Below are 21,254 nucleotides of genomic sequence, written 5' to 3' on the forward strand. Positions count from 1 at the left end.
GACAGCACTGGGGGTGGGCCTCTCTGCCACCACCTTCTTACACTTTTTATTTTGGGGGACTCAGGGGCGCTTTACCACTGAACCACATCCCCAGCCCTTTTTATTTTTGTTTTGAGACATGGTCTCCTAAATTGCCAAGGCTGGCCTCAAACTTGCAATCCTGTCTCAGCCTCCCAAGTGCTGGGATGACAGGTGTCCGTCCTGTACCCACCTCTGACTCTGCTGTTTGATTGCTCAGAGCTCTAAGCCCCACATCTGGAAAAGCCGATAAGAACACGTGGGTGCACCCTGTTTGGCGTCGGGGAGATTCATGTGGGTACACGTGGGCCCACCTTCTGGCCACAGCAAACGCCCTGGCCAACCCCTATGCTGACCGCTGACAAGGCTGGCCCTGCGCTCCCCAGGTTCTCAAGTATGGCCATGACCCGCACTGTCATGCCCCCTGTGAGGGGGACATCCTTCATCTCCACATTTTGGACGGGTTCCACCTGCTCCTGTAGGGGACCATGGATGCCAAACAGACTCGGAGTCCTTTGGAGGAAGGATCAGAAAGCTCAGGTCGGTGGGAAGTCTGAGTGAATTGATGGAGTGAGACCAAGGATGCAGCCCTCACCATGTTCTCTGGAAGGACAGACTGTCTCCGACCCGTGTCCGCCGAGGAGCAGTCACCACGGAGGACTCCTGGGGAGCTGGAGGGCGAGGATTCTTCTGTCTGTCTAGCCATGACAGCGGATGACAGCCGGCCTCCATCCTTGCCCTCTGCATCTACACAAAGTGCCCACCAATGGCACAGCCTCCTGGAAGAGGCAGAGGCTTCTCGAGGGCCCACGCAGAGTGGCCGTCCTCTCCTAGAGCTGGTCCAAGCCCTTTAGCACAGCTGACGAATGCCCGCCGGTCAGAGGCTGGTGCCGCTGGCGGGCCCCACAGAGCAGCGGGCCTTGAGGGAGTGGCTGGGAACTTCAAGGCAGGTTGTGTCCCCGGGCTCCATCCCCTCCCTCAGGAGAGGTCAGCGACTTGGTTACCGAGAGCTGACTCGTCCCTGGGCGTGGATCTGCCTTCCTTTTCTACAGCATCGATGCCATCAGCACGGAACAAGGTGTGCCAAGTGCCTGGCTTCCCCACAGACTTCCACCTCAGCCGCGCTGCATGGAGACCCCGTCGTCCCCTGGCAGAGCAGCACAGCGAGCGCGGGCATGGGCTCCATGGGCCCTGCCCCCTGGGCCCCATCCCAAGCTCCTGGATACCAGAACAATGGCATCGAAACTGAAGATCAGTGTGGGCATCAGGGCTGGGCAGTACCCTGTGGAGTCAGGCCAGAGCTCCCCAGGATTTGGGACCTGCACTGGGCCCATGGTGCCATATCCGGGAAGAGCCTGGGGGTGGCAGTGGGACTGACCCTTTTCACTGGCTTGAGAATCTGCCCTCCTCACTCTGTGGCTCTGGCCTGGTGGGTTGGCGACCCTGGTTTCCAGGGCAGAGAGGGTCTTCCAGGGAACGCCTCAGAATCCCAAGTCCCAGCCTCCACGGGTGGGTGTCGGCCCCTGGGGCGAGTGTCAGTGGGCAAACAGGAAAACACGGTTCCTGGTGAGGTCGACCAAGCTCCATTGCCCAGAGGTGCCAGGTGGCTGCTACATTATGTGGGCAGAGAAGGAGCCTGTCTGGAACCTGGGGAGTCCTGGAGGCACGTTTTGCTGTCCCCAGTCCTGGCGGTGACTGAGGCACATGTGCAGCAAGTGCAGTCTGATCTGATGAGGCAGGTCACCAGGTCCCAGATCACTTGGTGGATGCAATTGGGTCTCCCCACTGGGGAGGGTGGCTGGCTGGGGGCGGGGAGAAGGGGGTGATGGTCACCCTCCACACCACCGTGGCTGCCTGGAACTGTGGTTTTCCCACCCGCCACACTAATTCCTCACAGGGGCTGGCTGTCTGTCGCTGGCCGCCTCTTGACGGCCTCATTGTGAAGAACCAGCAGCATAGCACAGCCGTCACACCTGCAATGGCCCTTGGGACACTCACCTCTTGGCCTCATCCCTAACCTCAGCTATGGGCTGGGGACAGTCCCCTATGGTGTCAAGCACTAGCTCAATTCACATTCTATTTGGGGCTCAATATAACAGATGGGTGCAGGCGGGGGGGGGGTGCCCTGGATGGCTGAGGGCCACCCTCCACCAATCCATCCCCAGGAAAGGACAATCTGTGGGACATTTGAACACTTCTTGGTGGCCATGGCATAACTGTACCCCAGTTGCCTATAACTGACCTCAATAATCCACCCGTCATAGCTCCTTTCTTCTGCCCACTCTAACCCCTGTCCTGTCCCTGGGTCACCTCCCAAACTCCCTGCAAAGAACATCCGGGCCTCAGGCCTGCTTTGTGGGGTGACCAAGCTCCTTCCAAACCCTCTTCTGTTTTAATCTCCTTCCAGAGGAGGTGCTTCCCACAACCCGTCACCCCAACTAGAAACCCAGACATGACCTCAGCACCCGCGTGCCCCCAGCGTGCCTTTCTTGCCCTCACTGGGACTGTCCCCCTCCTGCTCGCCCTGACTGCTCCCGGCCAGCATCCTGCAGCTGGTGAGGAACCCAAAAGCAAGTGGCCTCAGGACTCTGCCTCACTGCGTGCCCCACCAACCCGCCTGGGGTTAGAGGGCCAGCGCTGAGCCTGCGTGGACAGGTCTGAGCCCAGGCCCGTGGTGAGGTTCCCAAACACTCTTAGGAGGACAGAGGGAGGGCGCAGCAGCACCCTGAAGCATTTCTGGGCCTCTGGTGACCCACTGCATAGCCAGGGTGGTGGGCACTCACCCAGCAGGGCACCACGGAGCCCCATTCTGTCCCCTCCAGTAATCTTCGCTGTGACAGAGAACTGAGACTGAAGGAGCCGTCCAAGGTCACAGCAGTAACTGTAGAGCTGGGACCTAAATCCACTGTCCTCCAGGGCCAGGGCTCTCTCCCAGGAACAGAGGGCAAGCGCATTAAGAGGACTGAATGCCCACAAATTTTTTTTTTAAATTGTCTTTAATAATTTTTTGCCTCATTTACCAGATAAATCATCTAAATAAATAGATGCTATACAGTCTCTTACCAATATCAGTACAAAAATAAAACTGCGCTCTGCACCCGCTCTGACCCTCCCCAGCCGCACCTTCAGGAAGGCGCGCCCTGGGAGCTGATGCCCGGTCCTCGAGTACATTCATGTCGTCTGAACAAAGCTCGAAGCTCATCTGTGCAAAGGACGCGTTCTTGGCTGAGACCTGGCGGCCACATCTGGCCATTTGTAAAGCAAAAGCTACACGGGCTTCCATTCAGATGCCTAGCGCCTTCCCAGAGGGGGCGGCGAGGGACATTGGCAAAGGGGTTACCATCCTGTCAGAATGATAAGGTTCCGTGCCAGGGGTGGGTGGGGCATTCCACCCCGCTCCGTGGCGACAGTAAAGTACCAACAGGCCTCTACATTCAAAAGGGGCTGGGGAGAGGCAGGCGGCCAGTGTTCCCCAGCCCGAGGGTACTGGCCTTCCGGGGAGCTGTGGGGCGGGAGGTCACTGTCCACCTGGTCTTCTTTCACCTGGCCCTAGCTGGGACACTCAGGGCTGGGAGGAGGCCTGTGTGGCCAAACCCAACCCCTCACAGAGGTCACCTGTCCTGGGCTGAAAAAGATCCTAACTGCCTGAGTGGTTCTCCCCAGGGAGCCGGCTCTCAGGGTTCACAGCCTCTCGGCTGCCCTGAGTTGGACATCTCAAGACCATCACTCCAGGTGCCAGGCCTGGACCTCAGCCCTCTGAGCCACAGGGTTCCCAGTGGGCCACAAAGGTCTGAGGAAGAGGAGATGCATGTTCTGCTGCTGCAGACAGAAACACAGCTGCCTCAACCACCAGGAAAAAAAAAAAACAAAACAAAACAAGCAAAAAACCAAAAACAGCCAACCCCCCTCCCCGGGGCCACAGGCTGGCAAACTTGACAGCTTAGGACACCAGGAAGCAGGAAGAGGGCCTGTGTCTCCTGAGGGGGGCGGAGTGTGTCTTCTACTAGGAGCTGTGGCCATGTCCCAGAGCCACGGTCCAACAGTCGGCTGGAGAGGACCCCTCGCTGTCCCAGCCTCGGGCCTCCACCTCCCGGGCTGGGAGCCCCTGCCCCCAGGCTTCTCCCCTTCTCAGGGTCGTGCAGCTGAAGCCCCTTCCCTTCCCGGGGCCCACCCCACACACTCATCTAGATTCAATTCCCTGGGCTGGGGTGAATCAGGTCACCTATAGGTGACTGTCCCCCAATGGAAGCACTGAATTGATCCCGGGCAACGAGAACTGGAGAGGGAGAAGGAGCTGGGAATTGGGAATCTTGCCAACAAAGCATCCCAAAAAGGAAAAGGGTGCCTGCTGTCTTTGGTTTGGGAACTGGGGAGGAGTCTGGGGGAAGAGTCACCCTGCCCTTGTCCTCACAAAGACCTAATGACCTTCTGAGGACAGGCACAGAGTCAGGGGACAGGGCTGAGCTCCCCAGCCACAATGGCTCTACTGTGTTCAGGTTACCCCGACTCTGACCCGGGAGGAAGGGTGGGGGAGCGGACCTGCTCCCTGCTCCCCAGGACCCCTGACTCCATCTGGCCTTCTCTCTGGGACAGGGCTGGGATGAGGGAGCAGGGAAGCCACCCGCCCGCAGGGAACCTTGGGGCAGACCAGAAGCCAAGCATCCCTCCTCCAGGCAGACACAACCTCGCCAGGGCGCTAGGCTTGTGCACAGCCTGAACTACCGTCCCCTGCGGCTGGACCCCCACAGGAAACAAGGCCAGTCCCCGCCGTGCTATTTAGGTCTAGGGGAGGACACAGAACGAAGTGGGAAGGGGTCCAGGAGACAAGGGTTGCCCTGAGAAAGTGGGACACCCCCGCCCTTCCTGCCTGCCCACGCCCACACCATGCTTGGGGTCGGCTGAGCTGGAGGGGAGGGCAGAAAAAGGGGAGTTGGAAGGGCTGAAAAGTCACCTGAGTCAGAAAGGACAAGAATCCCTGTGGGAGGAAGGACAGGTCACAAGTGTCTTGGAGTCTATGCAGATGTGTCAGCACAACTGGGCAGATGCTTGCACACCTGCTGCTTGGCCAGGCACAACCAGGAAGCCACATCTGCATGCCTGCAGCAGCAGATGCCGCCATGCTCGTGGTCAGAACCTTGTTCTCGCTGACAGCTGCGAGCAAATGGAGCTGGAACAGGTCCTGTCGCGTGACCTGTGCAAGATGGGTGGGTTGCCGTGGCGAGTTCTTTTGTGCTGTGAATTGCCCTATGTTCACCTGGCCAGGGTTTCTAAAGGAGGCATGTGAGGCCCACGTGGACACTCAGGGCACATGTGATGGACACAAGGGACAACTTGCACGCTGTGCCGCTGGGTGTGCACATATTTCCACACGAGCCAGGTGATGGGGCAGGATCTCTCAGCAGAGGGAGCCCAGAGGGCAGCCTCCTCCCTGGGAAGGAGGTCTGAGCCATGGCCATGGCCATGGCTCCCGTCGATGGCTGTGACTCTACCTCAGACCCTCCCTCCAGCCCCTTCTCCCTGACCCGGGCCCTGGGGGTGAGAGCAGCCTCTGAGCCCCACCAAAGCTGGAGGGGAAAGAGCAAAACCAACACCCAAGCCCAAAAGAAAGGGGTGGGAGGGCCAGACAACCAGACAGGCTGGGGGCTGCCAGGCAGGGCCCCGCCCCCCAGGGCTCCTTTCCCTCCTGGAACCAGCAGCTGCAGAGGCAGCCTGAGCAGGTGGCCCTGTCCCCATCAGCCTGGAGACGCGACCCTAAACAGAGCAACACCAACCTTCCCAACCCAGCCCTACGGCCTCTCTGCAAACGCCCTTCACAGAGAAGGGCAGGGTGGTGGGAGGTTGTGGGGCCACCCCCACTTCTTCTGCTTGGTGTTTTTTTTTAAATAAAATAATTACCCTGCCCCAACCCCTCCCTGTCTCGGGAGTTCCCCACCCCAAGCCCCAAAGGAAACAGCGAAGAAGGGTGGAAACGGTGATTCAGAGCTTCTCGCTGCGGTCTCGGAAGAAGCCCTCTGCTGCCTGGGCCTCTCGAAAGGTGACGGTGACGGAGTTGGCGGTGATGTCTGTCACGGTCACCTCACTTGAGGGAAGCACAGGTGTCCAGGGAGGGGGCCCATCTGCCAGTTCTGCATCTGCTGCAGCCACAGGACAAAGACAGGGACAGAGGACAGGTTGGCAATGGTGGGCAGCATGCAGACCCCTCCCAACTCCAGGTCCTTCCCATGGGACCTACCACTGGTCCCCCAAGAGGGTACCGTGCCACCCCCCAGTCCCTGGCGGACAGAGTCTTCCATAGTGGGTTGCCAGCTCTGGCCAGGGGTCAGGCTCAAGTCAGTCCCCACAGTCCCGGGTGGCTGTGTGGCCAACCAGGTCCTCGAGGCTTGGGTCAACTGGACCTGGTGGCCTCCAAGGACGCTGCAGATCTGAGGCCCGGGGCAGGGTTGTCTTACCCTCCTCAGGGGGCTGCTCTGTGGGCTCCCACTGGCCGGCGGCCTGCAGGTCATCCGAGGCCGGTGTCTCCTGCAGGGAGAGCTCCCGTCGATGGCTGTGACTCTCCAGGTGGGGCCCGCGGGGCGGGAACTTCTTGCGCGAGAGCCGCAGATACTTGTGGGCCTTGCGGGGCTTGCAGAGCGGGAAGGGCAGGCCGGGCACCAAGGGGCCCTTGTCCACCAGCTCAGGCGCCCCCGCCTTGACCACCCCCTCAGGGCTCCCGCTGCCGAGTGGGCGCGTGAGAGAGAAGCAGAGCTTCTCCTTGCCCTTGGCCTTGTGGGAGCTCCGCAGGTCCATGCTGTAGAGCCGCTGCAGGGGCAAGCCAGGGCGCGGGTCAGCCCCGCCTCCTGCCCGCTGCCACCTTTGCCTTCGCTAGAGCCCTGGCCCCTGGCGCCCGCCGCTCCACACCCCCCACAGTTGGCCAGAGCTGCAGCCTGCCTGGCCCCCTGCCCGGCCCTGTGGGCCCACAGTGCCATCTCATCCATGCGGGGTGGGGTCAGGCCACGGCGTCCTGGTACACAGCAGAGGAGCACAGGGGTGCAGATGAACCGAGGACGAGGACGAGAACCACAGGGGGGGGGCGGCACACGGGGAAAGGAAACACAACTGGGGGAGCATCGATCGCCTACTCCACACCAGGCCTGGGTCCAGCCACCAGAAAAAAATTTGTTTTTGAAGTGGCTTCTGAAGCTCAAGTGATTCAGGAGAATCGCTGCTGCACACCACCCTCAGCTGGAGCAGCCAGGTCCCGGGAGTGGGTTCTTGTGGCAGCTAGGCTGTGGGGACAAACAGCGCAACCTGCCCCCAGCAGAAAGGACAGCATGCTGCCCCTCAGCGCTGTGGGGCCCAGGCCTCTGCCAACCTGCCTCACCAAGGAGCAGGGTGCGGCGGGGGCTTCCTACACCAAAGGCCCGAGTTCCGAGATGGGGGATCTGTCTCCCTGCCTTTGGGGAGAATTTAAGTCTCCAAGAAAGGAAGATACGGGGTCTCCCCCCATCACTCTGGTACAGTACCTTCACCTGTCACCAGAGGCCGAGGGCTCCCAGAACAGCAGGAAGGATGGGGCCGATGGAGTCACAACCCAAGCTGGAGGCGGTGATGACACATGCGGCCTCCACTCAATCCAATCTCCTAATCCTGTCCCTTGCCCTGGGTGCGGCTGTGGCGGAAGGAAGCAGGGCCAAACCCAGAGGGGTCTGGGAAACTAAAGCGGGAGCTAGTCCCACCACAGCCCTGGGAGCCCCCCCTACTGCCAGCAAGGCAGGCTCTTTCAGTGCAATGCCACCTTTCCATGCGAGAATAGGGGGCTCCAGGCCAGAGCTTGGTTCTCACCTGCTGTGTGACTCCAGGTCAACCACAGGCCTCCCTGAGCCTCAGCTACTTCAACAGCAAAGCAGTGAGGAGACCTCAGTGGACAGCCTCTGACAATACCTGCTTCCCACCTTCATGCCATCGGTGGTCCCTTCTCACAAGAAACACTGCTGCGTGTGACTTCCTGGGCCTGGTCACAAAGACACAGTGGCTTCTTCCTTGCTCTTGGATCACCCACGTGGGGAAGCGAGTGGCGGTACCGTGAGGGCACTCACACTGCCCGGCAGGGCCTCATGGCAGGAGCTGCTCTAGAACGACTGGCACGGATCCTGGGCCTGGAGCAGCCCCAGCCCAGCCCAGGCATCTGACCTGATCCCCTGACTACCCCAATCAGGACCACTAAAGAACCAGCTAAAGTGCTCCCAAATTCCTGATCCACTGAAACTATGTGATGATGAATTCAGTGGTTTAAGTTGCTAAGTTGGGGTGATTTGTTATAGATTTGCCATGGATAACTAATACACCTACCCGGCAGGTTTGGCACGCAGAGGAAATGTGGCCATTTGCGAAGCACCAGACACACCGCCCCACATGCAGTTCTCTGGCAAATGTGACTTTCCATCCTGGGACCCAATTCACATCAAACACCATGGATCACCCCCCACAGGAAGGAGGCTGTCACTCGCCAAGAAAACCCCAGGTGATCCATAACCGCCGCACTGCACTCGGACCAGGGAGCCTTATGCTTTGATTCAGACACAGGGGTGGGGGTGGCGGGCGCTTGTGAAATTAAAGCAGGTGTTTTCATGCTCACAGCGAGAACCCAGCACCGAGAACCTCAGCAGCTTGCCCAGAACACACAGCTGCACCTCAAGCCCCATTTGCTTTTCATGCTCCCAGACCTAAGATGTAGGTGTCCAGGGTATCAGAGCCCCGCCTCTCAGAGACTCAAAAGGAGTCCCCAGGGGTTTCTTCCTACTCAAGAAGGACACCTTTCTAGGAGCTGGTGCTCCACAGCTGGTCCACACACGAAGGGCCTCTCCTTCCCGGGTTCTGGAAGTCCAGCCTCCATGTCCCCTAACTGCCAGAGTCTGTGTTTCTGAGGCTCTTAAATATTACAATTTTGTGTTTGGGGATTTTGAGCATCATAGCCTTATTTATGAGATTCTAAGCTTTCAAAAATCCTAGGACTAAGATCAGCGCGGTGGCGCACGCCTATAATCCCAGCAGCTTGGGAGGCTGAGGCAGGAGGATCTTGAGTTTAAAGCCAGCCGCAGCAAAAACAAGGGACCTTAGTACCTTGCTTACAACTCAGTGAGACCCTGTCTCTAAATAAAATACAAAATAGGGCTGGGGATGTGGCTCAGTGGTCGAGTGCCCCTAAATTCAATCCCAAGTAAACCTCCAAAAAAAAAATCCTAGGCCTGTATTAGCCATGTGCCCCTCCTCCCACAAAGGCTCCCCCCACGGGGGTCATCTTTCCTCAGTTCCGGCTCCACGTTTGGGCTTTTCCCCTTCCGTGGAAAATTACCCACTGAGTGTCCCACCCCACAGTGCCTAGGTGGTGCCAGGGGCGGGCAAGTGAACCAGTTCAACCAGCCAATGCAGATGCACTCAGGGGGGTGAGGGGAGACAGGGGCCTGGGTGGGGCAGGGAAGGAGGAGGCCCGCGGTAGCCGGGTTACCTGCAGCAGAAGCCGCTTGGGTTTCGGGCCTCTCTTCCTATACCCCGACGCTCGGTCTCTCTCCTCCCTAGATGCAAGGCAAGTGGCAGAAGAAAAGGAAACACTGGTGACATCTAAGGGAAAGGAAGTTGTCTGCTTCACCCCCTCCTCTGTCTGTCGGGATGGAGACCCCCCCAGCATCCCGCAGTCCTCCAAGGCTCTCCTGGGGCCATAACAATGGTCAGGTGTCCACTTTCCAGGGCTTGGACTTCCCATCCAGTAATGAGAAGGGGACTGTTTGTCACTGATGTGAGGCTCTCCAAACATATGTGAGTCCTCCCTGAGCTCCAGGACCAGCGCAAATGCCCTGCTGTGCATGCGGTGGGGACCTCCAAGGTACAGTTATCGCTCTTAGAGGAGCTGCGTAGAAACCTGCCAACCCAATGTGCCTTGAATGTCCTTGAGGGGCTGGGGAGAGTGGCGAGTCCTGCCTGCTGGCCTGACTTGAGATCCTTAGGAACCTGAACTGAGGAAGGCTGCACCATCTCATCAGGGTGGGGAGGAAACCCAGCTGTAGGGTGTCTGCCGATGGCTCTCACGGTGCCCCCCCAGGCACAGCCTGAGGTGCTACAAAGCCACACTCTCACTCACACACACACACACACACACACACACACACACACACACACGAGACAACACGACCAGAGGCTGTAAACCATGGGGCCAAAGTAGGCAGCTCCAGGCCTCTGCCTCCTGGTCACTGGTTCAACTCACTTCCTGTGGCCCCCACTATGGAGGCCAGGAAGACAGCAGAGAATGTGGGGGTGGAGTCAACAGCCCCACACCCCGCCCCTGCCTGGCTGGATGGCCTGGGCCAGTCTCAGTATGAGCTCAGCACAAAGCAGGGAATCCATGGCCTCTGTTTAAATGCCGGTCACCCTCCAGGCAGAACCTGACATCCTCTGGACACGGGTTTCGGGACAGCCAAGAAAGGCACTTTGCAGTCCCACCCGAGGCCTTCACCCCACCATGGCTCGCCTGGCCACACGCCAAGGTGGTCCACAGCATTCTCCCAAGTGGCACACCCTGTTGGACTAAGGCCCCACCAAGCACCCCGGAGGAAGAAAGAAGCTGAGGACGGGACACCCTGGGTTTTAAAGGAAAGAACAATAAAAGCGCGTCCTTGATTCAGCAGCCATGGAGACTGTGGGAGAAGCACTGAGCGCAGTGAGGAGCTGCCGCCTGCCCCGTGGCCTCGTGCCAGTCTCCGGCCGGGGGCCCAGGACAACCGAAACTCCTCAGAGGCTCAGCCTCCTCATCTGCCACACGAGCCCCTGGTCCCTGTCTCAGGAGGCTGCTGTAAGGGACCACATAAAAAGGATACAGAGACAAGGCCCACACTGCACGGGCCATGCTGGGAGAACTGAGGCTGCCCACCGTGGGCAGGGCTGCTGGGCAAGGGCCAGACGGCGCGCGGACACCCCGCAGTAGCTGGCAGAAGAGGGGACCCACTTTACCCTGGGACGCTCTGCTGGGAGCTGGCCAGGAGGAGGGGCCAGAGCTCAGAAGGTCACGCCTCCTCTGGGCTCAGGTGACCTCATCAGACTTCCCTCAGTGGAAGGACAAGCCACTGACATGCCACTGACATGCCACTCACACGCCTGGCACCTTGGGAGCCACCCCTGTCTGCCTCCCCTGAACACAACTGAAGCCTCTGGCTGGAGCTCCGGGTGCCAGAGCCAAGAGATGATGGCCGGGCAGCTACAGGAAGTGGCAGGCAGAAAAGGAAGGGGACCTGGAGTTCTCTGTGCCCACCACCTTCCAACGCCTCGTCAGACACCCCGGTCCTGCCCCCAGTGGCCCCCTGCTCAGGGCCACGCCTGCAGCGGGACCCCTAGGAAACCTGGAAGCGGGCCCAGCAGCCGCAGGCCCTTACTTCTCCTCGTAGGCCAGGACCAGGCGGGGGTCCAGGATGTGCTCCTCCGGCTCCCACGTGCTGTACCTGAGAAGAGAAGTAACAGATGAGAGCTGTCCTGCCTCTGCCTGGCCCCACAGAGGCCACGGCCACTGTCCCAGGGCCCTCCCTCACCAAGCCTCCAGCCCTTCCTGGTAAGGGGGGGCTGCCACGCACTCCCAGGGGCTGACCTGTTTGGGCCCCAATGACACCAGAACTCCCCTCCCTCCTGCCTCACCACAATCTGACTGGGTCCTACTCTGGAAGGACCCCCACATTCACCCAAGGCCCTTGATGCCTGGAAGACAGCAGGTCCCTGGGTGTCCCAGGAAACTGGGGGACACTCTTACTATGACAGCGTGGGGGCTCTGGAGCCACCTGGCCAGGGTTCAAGTTGCAGTTCTGCCACAGCTAGTTGGGCAGTCCTGAGCCATTTACTCAACAGCTCTGTGCCTCAGCGTCCCCCTCTGTAAAGGGCTCTTGTGCTGATAAAATATTCTACTTAAGTGTCCAGAGCCAGTAGCAGGTGGGGAGCACTCTGCGGGTGTCTCCCAGTGTTTACCAGCACCACGGGTTCCTCCCCAGCCTTCCAGCCCAGCCTGCAGGGGGCACTGCTCCTTCCTGCCTCGGGCACCTGAGCCATGGAGACCAGGCCTTCACATAAGTGCCCTAGTCTCTGGGCCTGGCACCCCACAGGTATCTGTAAGTATCTATAACTCTGGTACGGTGCTCCCACAGTTGACCTCAGCACCCCCAAGGGCCGAGGGACAGAGAGGTGACAGCACCGCCCTCCAGAGCTCTGCCCTGATCAGGCCTGGCTGGGGACAATGCCACAGGTGCCTTCCACCTTCTTTTAACTACTCAGCACCAGCCTCCTGCAGTGCAGCCTTTTTGTTTAAATAATTTCATTTTAAAAGCAAACTTTTATGCCTTCCATAATGGAAAAACCAGTATCACTCATCATAAAGAGATGTAAGTATAAAACAGTTTTTAGGGTGGGGGTGTGCTCAGTGTATACCACTTGCCTAGCATGCGTGAAGGCACTGGGTTCCATCCTCAGTACCGCATATGAATGAATGAATGAATAAATAAAATTTAAAAATATGTATATGTATGAGCCACATGTGGAGTCACATGCCTGTAATCTGAGCAATAGGAGGCTGAGGCAGGAGGATCACAAGTATCAGGTCAGCCTGGGCAACTTAGTAAGACTGTTCTGGGGCTAAAGTTGTGCTCAGTGGTAGAGCACTTGCCCAGCAGGTGTGAGGCATTGGGTTTCATCCTCAGCACAACATAAAAATAAATAAATAAAATAAATGTGTTTTGTCATCTACAACTAAAAATATTTAAAAAAAAACTGTCTCAAAAATGTATTTTTTTTTTAAATGGGCTGGGACTATAGCTTGGAGGTAGAGTGCCTCCTGGCTCCAATCTCCAGTACTACAAAAAGGTCTGTACACATGAGTGCATATAAAGTCCCTATGTAAAATACCTGTGTATCTAAGTATACAAAGGTAAAGCTTTGTCCTGCTGCAGCCACAGGACAAAGACAGGGACAGAGGACAGGTTGGCAATGGTTGGGCTGCATGCAGACCCCTCCCAACTCCAGGTCCTTTCCATGGGACCTACCACTGGTCCCCCAAGAGGGTGCCGTGCCCCCCCCCCAACAAATGTGCCTAAACCAAAACAAAGCAAAGTTCCACGATCTTGGCAAGAGGCCTTGCTGGGTGAGAAGGCAAGTAACTGGGGAGCTTCCGGAGGCAGAAGAGGCAGGCAGAGCCCCTGCAACTGCAACCTCCCGGGACACCTATCAGGATACTTATTTACTTTTCTTCTTTATTTGTTCTAATCTCAGGATATTTAACAGTAGACCAGGGTTGGGCAGCAAGACATCCCAAGACAGAAAGCACTCCTCCTCCTTCCACTCATCTTCCCTCCCACGTACTCCACCATCAGGCCTGGTGCAGCCTGGCCTGGCTTCTGTCATCTGTGCTGTGCCCCATCTCTGGATGCTCCATCCCTGCAGTGAGCCAAGCCAAGCTTCCCAGGCTTTACGGAATGGCCCTCCTCCCAGCAGGCCCAAGTTTAGGTCCGAGATGAATCCAGCAGGGCCTGGCCCAGGCCCAGCACCTGGCCTGGGAGTGGCTATGGAGGCCCCACACAGTTCTGTGCGTCCTGCAGGAAGCCCAAGACCCAAAGGCTGATGCAGACTGTGCCCTCCTCCCCCCAGGAAAGGTTGGCTCTCTCAATGAATCTAGTAAGGAGGGGGATCCTGGTTCCTCCTGGGTGGGCGGGACTCACCCTCTCTCTAACCGCTGCCCTTCCTCTTTACCCAGCCCACCTGCCGTGGCAGGTTCATTCTTGCTGATGTAGCTGCTGTGTGATTGCTGGTAAGTCCCTACCCTTCTCTTGACCTCAATTTCCTCATCTTAAAGAAAAACCACCCCCACCCCCTCAGTGACAGCTGGTGCACCAACAAGCGCCAGGAACTTGTCCCTTCTTCACAGCACTCTGAGGAGGTAGGTTCTTACAATACCCCATTTTGCAGATGAAGAAATGAGACACAGAAGTTAAGCAGCTTGCGGGGGATCAAGAGCGGGTGAGTGGCCAGTCTGTGCTTGGAACTCAGTTCCACTCCCAGTCGCCCTCTACCTTAGGATGCCTCACAGGACACCGTGTCTGGCTCCTCACTGGCTGACATCCCTGATAGAGTAGCACTGCCTGTCTGACCCTGGTCCTCGGTGTCTGACCAGGGCCTGGCACACTGGTGCACAGGACAGGGCGGCCAGATTGAGAGCAGGATGCTTTCTGGTGTGGGTGGGCCGTGGCAGCCGTCAGGTGCCCCTCCGGGCTTGCGGCTGGATGGGGAAGGCCTTCAGAGGCACCTGGGCCCCTTGGCCCCCTGGCCCTCGGCCCCAGCGGAGCGCCCTGCGCACTAGGGGAGCCAGGAGGCCGCAGGGTGGGCACGAGCTTGGATGACAGGCGAGCCCAGGTAGGCTGGGCGCCAGCGCGCGGCCAGCCCGGGACATCCTCAGGGCCGCGGGTCTGCGACCATTGGCAGCGCCGGCTGCCGGGAGCGAGCGCCCCGCGCCGGCGGGACAGCGAAGGGGAGGGACGTGGGGCGTCCCGCCCCTCGCAGCAGGGCCGCGCGCACGCACGGTCACCCTGCCAACCAAGGCGGGCGGGGGCGGGGACGGCGCAGCGGCTCCGAGATAAACACGGCCACGTGACCCCGCCCCGCCCCCAGCCCCGGGAAACAAGCCGCCGCCGCGCCCGCCGCTCGAGTAAGCTCCATCCTTCGGCGGTACAGGCTCCTCCGGGTAGAGGGGGCGTCAGCGAGGCAGGTTGCCCCAAGTCCCAGCAAGCCTCACCCGTACGTGGAGGCGGCGCTGCCGAGCTGTGGCGCAGCTTGGGGCCGGGGCGAGCCACCCCAGGTGCCCTGCAGAGCCAGGCCAGTAGCAGCGCCCCTCTAACTGTCCCGAGTGAGAAGCCCCGGTGCAGACTGCCGGGTCCCGCCTTGGGGGCAGGTGACTTGGTCTGACTTGGTCTGACTTCCATCCCTCTGGGGCCTCATCCTAAAGTGGGGCTCTCAATAAATAATCCCTTCGCTTAGGGTTGTGAAGATTAGCTGTGTTAAGCCACATAACGCACTTAGATGAGTGTGGAACACGATAAGTGCAAATAAGCAGTAATGAAATCAATTTCAAAAAACCTAGAGGGCCCAAGTCTGCCAGGGTGGGAACCCAGGGCTCTGCTGCTGCTGCTGCCCAACCCCAGCTGTGGAGGAGGAATACCTCTTACTCTGTGGCTAGAAGCCATTAGTGATTGTCTTGGTCTTCAGCAGGGGCCTTATTCTACAGGTGGGGAAATGGAAGCACAGAGAGATTGAGGGTTTTACCCTGGGTCACACAGCTGGTGAAACTACAAAAACTACTATTTTTCTAAGGTAAATGGTCTGGCCCCAAAGCCTGAGCACATCCCATTGAACTGGCCAAAAGGCCAACAGACAAGAGAGACTCCTGGCTTGGTCACCTTGGGTGGAGCTGGCTATGTCTTACAGCGGGTGGGTCCACAAGCTTTGGGATCCAGCAGCCTGAAATTCAAATTTTCCCAGCTGACTCTGCAACAGCTCTTTGCCGGGGCTTCTGTCTCTCCATCTATGAAATGCAGTACTCTAGGGCAACTGATGGGCCAATGTCTGGCTCCTAATGGGAGTTTTTTGATTGGCAGTTTGGTGACTGCTGTACTCACTGATGTTACTATTTAAGTTCCACAGAGCCAGGCCTTCCTAAAAGATATGGTAGCATTCACAAGTGGGAAAGAAAGGAAAGTATCTAGTATGTGGGGGTAGCAGGGTACTGGGAAGGATGAAATGAGACTGGAGTACCTAGGGGGTCTCCAGGGTGCAGAGACCACCATAAACCTCCCAAAGGGCATGAGTTACTTTGACATCCTCTGCCCTCTACTCCCAACCCCTCCCTGTGCCATTTTGTTGCATAAGAAGCAGGAGCCCTGCTCAGTGGTGTGGCGCACACCTGTAATCCCAGCAATTTAGGAGGCTGAAGCAGGAGGATTGCAAATTCAAAGCCCGCCTCAACAACTTAGCCTTAGCCTAAGTGACTCAGTGATACCCTGATTCAAAATAATATTAACAAAAGGGTTGGGGATGTAGCTTAGTGGTGAAGTGCCCTGAGTCAATCTCTGATACCCAAAACAAAACAAGCCAAAAAAGCAGCAGCAGCAAGAGAGCCCCTCTGACATATCTGCTGGGGAAGGGGACACTCATTGTCCTGCTCCTGGGGACCAAAAAAGGCATAGAAAGCTCCAATGGAGCCTGGCTCGGAGTGAGTACAGTTTGGGTTGGGTATGGTGGCCCATGCCTGTAAACCTAGCAACATGGGAGGTTGAGGCAGGAGAACTGAAGTTCAAGGTAAGCCTGGGCATCTTAGTGAGACCCTCTCTCAGAAACTAAAAGGGCCGGGATGTAGCTCAGTGGGAGAGCACCCTTGGGTTCAACTCCCAGTACCACAAAATCAATTACAGTTTGCTTATGGTTAATTGTAATTAACAGAAGTCTTCTTGCCCAGAGTGAGGACAGTGGCCACCAAGCAGGAGGACCTGAACCGCACACCCCCGCCTGCCCAAGGCTGGCACTGTCCAGCCAAGGCTCCTGCCCAGGGGAATAGTCTGCCAGCTCCATCCCACCACCTTTCTTAGTCTCTGTTGCAGGCACCCTCCCCCCAGGAAGGGAGACCCCTGCTCTCCTGCCTCTACCCTGATTGAGCCGCTTTCTTCTCCCAAGTGAGGTGGGGATGGCTGGCAGTACCTGCCTCGCGCAGGTGGCACCAGTGATGGTGGTAAGTGGGTAGCACACTGCTTGGGGTTGGCAATTATAGTCTTGGATGACCTCCCCTCTCTGGGCCTCAGTATCCTTATCTGAAAAATGAGCTCTTGTTAGAATGGAATCCCCTAGTTCGTTTCCTAGGTGGGGCACCTTCCAAGCTACCCACCTAACTCTGTACCAGCTGCAGACATCCCCACTAAAAGCGGGTTGAGCCTGGCACCCCGCAGTTTTTGCCCTTTGTCGATCCTCCTAACAACCCACCCAAAGGATGGTTTATGGCTCCAATGTGAAGACCAGAAAGCAGACGCCCTGCCCTGCTAGGACCTGCCCAAGGGCTCACAACTGTCCACTGTGCAACCAGGAATCCAGTACCAAGGAGAGGGGACAGGCATAAGGCATCCCCTGGGTCACCTGGTCAAATAGGGCTTCCTGAGCTCCACTGGGGTCACAAGAGGGCCCACGTGATGTCTCAGAACATTAAGAAAAAAGTGGGCCAGGGACATAGGCCCACAGAAACAGCCAGGGCCTCTGCTCTCTGGCTAGCTCCCTCCTCCTGACTGAAGCTCTGAGGGACGGGCAGATGTATTGGTCTTTAGGATAGATCGATGAAAGTGGGAGAGAAGGAACTTTTCATTAATAGGGGGTCTCCGATTAGAGAAGGAAATCTATCAAAAGCTGTAGTCAGGAGGACAAACAGCAAAGAGTGTCTGGAAGGCCAAAAAGCCAGAAAGCCCAGCCCACTGCCATTCCTGAGAGCTGGAGGAGGGGAGGAAGGGCTGAAGAGCCCCTCCACCCGGTCCAGAATCCACCTGTGGCCAGTGGGGGAGGGGGTCCTCCCAAAGCTCCAGGCTTATTTGGAAGGAAGGACTGAGGAGTGTATTATCTACCTGCTGGTCACCAGCTGTCATCAGGATGCTGTGGTGGCTCTGAACTCGTGCCCAGTCCTTTCCCCTTACAAGGCAGAGCTGCCGGCGAGAGGACTATTGAGCCCATTTCACGCAGAGGGAAGCTGAGGCCCGCGGGGCTGTCTCCCCCTCTGAGGCCTCCCACCTCCCTCCCAGAAAGCCTGCAGGTCCAAACACCACGTCGGCACGCCCCCCCTTTCTACACACACCAGGTGAGCAGGAAGCCCCAGGTGCGGACAGCAGGGGGGAGAGGGGGTTTCCAGGAGTCCGTCTGCAGGAGGCAGGCCGAGGGCGGGGCACCCACAGACCAATGTGAGGCCCCACGGCTTGCTCTTCCCTCCCCCAACAATTCCCTGCTGGGAGGTGATTGGTTGGTGGGCGGGCTCCTGATTGGGCTTCAGCAGGAGAGGCGGAGCACACGGGGGAGGTCTTAGGCCCAGCTCTCCGACCCCCGACTGTGGGATGGGAGGGTTGGGGCAGCAAGGAAACTGACCTGAAAATGGGGAGGACTGTTCAAGTCCCAACTGTGCCTCTACTTGCTGTGTGACCTTTTCTGAGCCAGTTGCTCATCTTGAGCGCTCAGGATCACACCCACCTCCCAGAGCTGTCTGGGGATCTACTCTGGAGACTGGAAAGTGCCACCCAAAGGCAAGGTGGCCCCAGGCTCCATCCTTCCCTAGTGGCTTACCCAGCAGTAGACCTGCTGAGCTTGGGCCCCTTCGCCTGGTTATCAGCCATCTCGGAAGCAAAGATGCCGGGTCTTCACTCCCAGTTACCAGGAGAAGCCCAACACTGAGAGGGCAGCACCACAGGAGCTGAACCCCCACCTCGGGCGCCTGTGCTCCAACCCCTGAAGGCAGCGGTGGAGGGGAAACTGATGACTTAGTCAGGGTCAGCTGCCCAGTCACGAAGGCAGCCTGGGCTAAAAGCTAGGCAGGGGAGGGGGCACAAAGGGCGGAGGGAGGGACAGGTAGACACACACGAAGGAGCCTTACTTTGGGGGCCATCCTTTCCACTTCACCAGATATTCCACTTTGCCCTGGGAAGAGAGAGAAACAGGAACAGTGAGACAAACGCTTGCCCCAACCTGTCAGGACAGGGAAGTCTCAAATGGCTTTGGAAAGGATCTTGGTCCCAGATACCCTCTGCAAACAGCTGCGCTTTGACACACAAATACAACCCGGGGACCCTCCACTAGATCCCTACCAACCCAGAGACCCCCAAATGCCCCTGGGGCCAAAGCTCAGAGCTCTTGTCACACATGGGGCCATGCATGTATGGCCAGAGATACAGTGGCCAGAATCTCAGCGTCAAATTCATGACTACTGGAAGACTTTCCCAATGGCTCTGGCCCTATCAGCTGAGTCTGTGCAAGAAGGACCCTTACATCAAAAGACCCTAGCAGGACCCCAGAGAAGGCTGACACACTCTCCACCTTCAGCAAGGCAGTAGATCCTTCCAATTATTAGGAAATAGAGCCAGTTCCTCCTCCCTTCTTCACAAGGGACAGGGACTTTTATAAGTGTGCAGTCCAAGCACATTGACTGGGCAAAGCTCCTCTCAACCACAACTTTAAGACCAAGATATGGCACCTCCTCAAAGAGGCCTTCCCTGGCCACCCTCCTGTCACTGTCCTCCCTAGCACCTGGCAGTCCTTCAGCAGAGCACACAGCCCATCCACAGGCATCTGTACTTATTTCCTCATTCATCACTGAGCCGCATCCCCTCTGCCAGAACACTGGAGGTGTCCCTGGGGCTAAGGATGGTGCCTGGAATAGATCTCCAGGGAATGTTTTCAGAGGCTGGCTGACACAGAGGTCCCCATTCTCTCATAACCCCTTCCACTGCCCCCCCCCACCAGGTTGTAGAATGGTGTGATGGTTGTACCTGCCTCTGGAAAGCACTGGGCTTTGTAGAATAAATTAATCCTCTTTTAAACCCAGGAAAACCTGGGGGAAGGGAAAGAAAGAAGGAGAGGCAGCCCCATTCAGAAGCAAGCTAAACAAACCCCAAGCCCAGTTGGGGAGAGAAAAGAAGTTGACCTTTGGCTCAAGATGCAAGGACTGAGTTTTCATCATGGGAAAAAAATGGGCTTGCAAGCAACCACCAGAGCTGCTGCTCCACCTCTTCTCTAACTTGCTGTGGGTCTTTGAGCAAGTCACTTTCCCTGCCTAGGGGGAGGAGAACACCCGGAGCCTCCCAAAGGGCATGAGTAAGGAGATGAGAGAAAAGGACAGGGGGGAGTACCAGGAGAGGAACTTTTCCCTATGTAAGCCCCCAGCCCAACCTCCAGTCCCCCTTAGACAAACGTGCACTGGAAGCGCAGACTCTGGGCCAGGAAAATCAAATTGGTACAAGGTGCGGGGTCCTGAGCAGCATGGACGCCTCTTTAAATTGCAGGGTGTGTGTTTTGAAGGCGTAGGCAGATGGGGAGGAGCTTTCAGGATGCCCCAACGCCGGCGGCGGCTTCAGAGCCCGGGCGGGGCTGGAAGCTGGGGACCCGGGTGGTGTGGGGGCTGGGAAAGAGGGGTGTGCACTGCGGGATAAGGATAGGAAAAGGTCAAAGTCCGGCAGGAAAACTTCCATAGGCTAGAGGACACTTTTTCAAAGCTCCGCCTCCAGCTTCAAGGGACTTGTTACTAAGAGTCCACAGTGCCGAGTTCGAGACCCAGCTCTGACACTAACGCACCGGGCAAGTCAACCTGGGCCTGCCTCCCCATATTTAAAATGAAAAGGAGATGAGGCAGGACGGCACTCGGAATTCCTATCCTACCCGATCCTCGTCGCAGTTGAGGTGGACTCAGCTGCCCCCAGCAACTTGCGCCAACAACTTTGATTCTTCTCGCCCCACACGGTGGCAGGGAAACTGAGGCACCGGCGGGGGAGAGAGGCCCGGCGGCGCAGAGCTGCCTGACCTCCCCCCAGCCCCACGTTCCCCTAGCTCCAGCCCGAAGGGGGTGGTGCTGGAGACCCGAGGCGACTTCTGGGGTCCTGGGGCCGCCCCCGGGCAGCCTCACCTTCCGCACGCGCTTCTTCCGGATGCTCTCCACCGCGAACACCTGCTCACCGATGGCTGACAGCTCCATGTGGGGCGGCGGGCGAGCGGGCCCGGGGCCGGGCCGGGGGCGGAGCTGCGGGACGGCGGCTGCTGCGCGCGATGCTCGGGCCGCCGGGGTCCCCGTCACCCTCGGCGGGGCGCGCACGCGCACGCGCACGCGCACGCGCGCACACCCCCTCGCGCTCTCTCACGCCGCCGACGTTCCATTTTTGAACCTGCGCAACGTTTTCCTCCGCGCCAGCAGGCGAGCGCGCGCGGGGAGGGGGCGGGGCGGGAGCGCGCGGGCCTCCCGGCCGCGGGGCTCAACTCGCGCCCTGCGGGTCAGCCCCGCCCCTGGCCTCCGGAGCCCCGCCCCGGAGGAGCCCCGTGCCCCGCCCTGGCCCCGCCCCGAGCCCCGCGGAACGGAGCGCTGTGGCCGGGAGCAGCTTGCAGATCCCCGGCGTGGCGTGGCGGGACTTCTGTGCTGCTGCGCCGTCGGTGCATCTTTAACACCGAGCTGCGAGGCCCAAGGT

General features: G+C 58.4%; 1 protein-coding gene across 3 annotated transcripts; it reads right to left on the bottom strand.

Annotated features, from left to right (window-relative positions):
- Positions 1–2,989: 2,989 nt before the first annotated feature.
- On the bottom strand, positions 2,990–20,893 carry Cbx7 (chromobox 7). 3 transcript variants are annotated; one of them, XM_046429399.2, is made up of 6 exons: positions 20,702–20,893; positions 18,680–18,723; positions 11,418–11,483; positions 9,503–9,569; positions 6,468–6,816; positions 2,990–6,149 (listed from the first exon to the last, which is right to left on the bottom strand). In XM_046429399.2, the coding sequence occupies exons 1-6, from the start codon at positions 20,768–20,770 to the stop codon at positions 5,995–5,997; spliced, it is 750 nt and encodes a 249-aa protein (XP_046285355.1). In that variant the 5' UTR covers positions 20,771–20,893; the 3' UTR covers positions 2,990–5,994. The 3 variants fall into 3 exon arrangements, with proteins under 3 accessions (XP_046285355.1, XP_046285354.1, XP_046285356.1); XM_046429398.2 differs by having other exon boundaries at positions 2,991–6,152; positions 20,702–20,891; XM_046429400.2 differs by having other exon boundaries at positions 2,991–6,152; positions 6,468–6,537; positions 20,702–20,888.
- Positions 20,894–21,254: the final 361 nt, after the last annotated feature.

This window comes from Marmota monax, unplaced genomic scaffold, assembly GCF_021218885.2.
Source record: "Marmota monax isolate L192 unplaced genomic scaffold, Marmota_monax_Labrador192_F-V1.1 WCK01_AAM20220418_F8-fsc00051, whole genome shotgun sequence".
NCBI lineage: Eukaryota > Metazoa > Chordata > Mammalia > Rodentia > Sciuridae > Marmota > Marmota monax.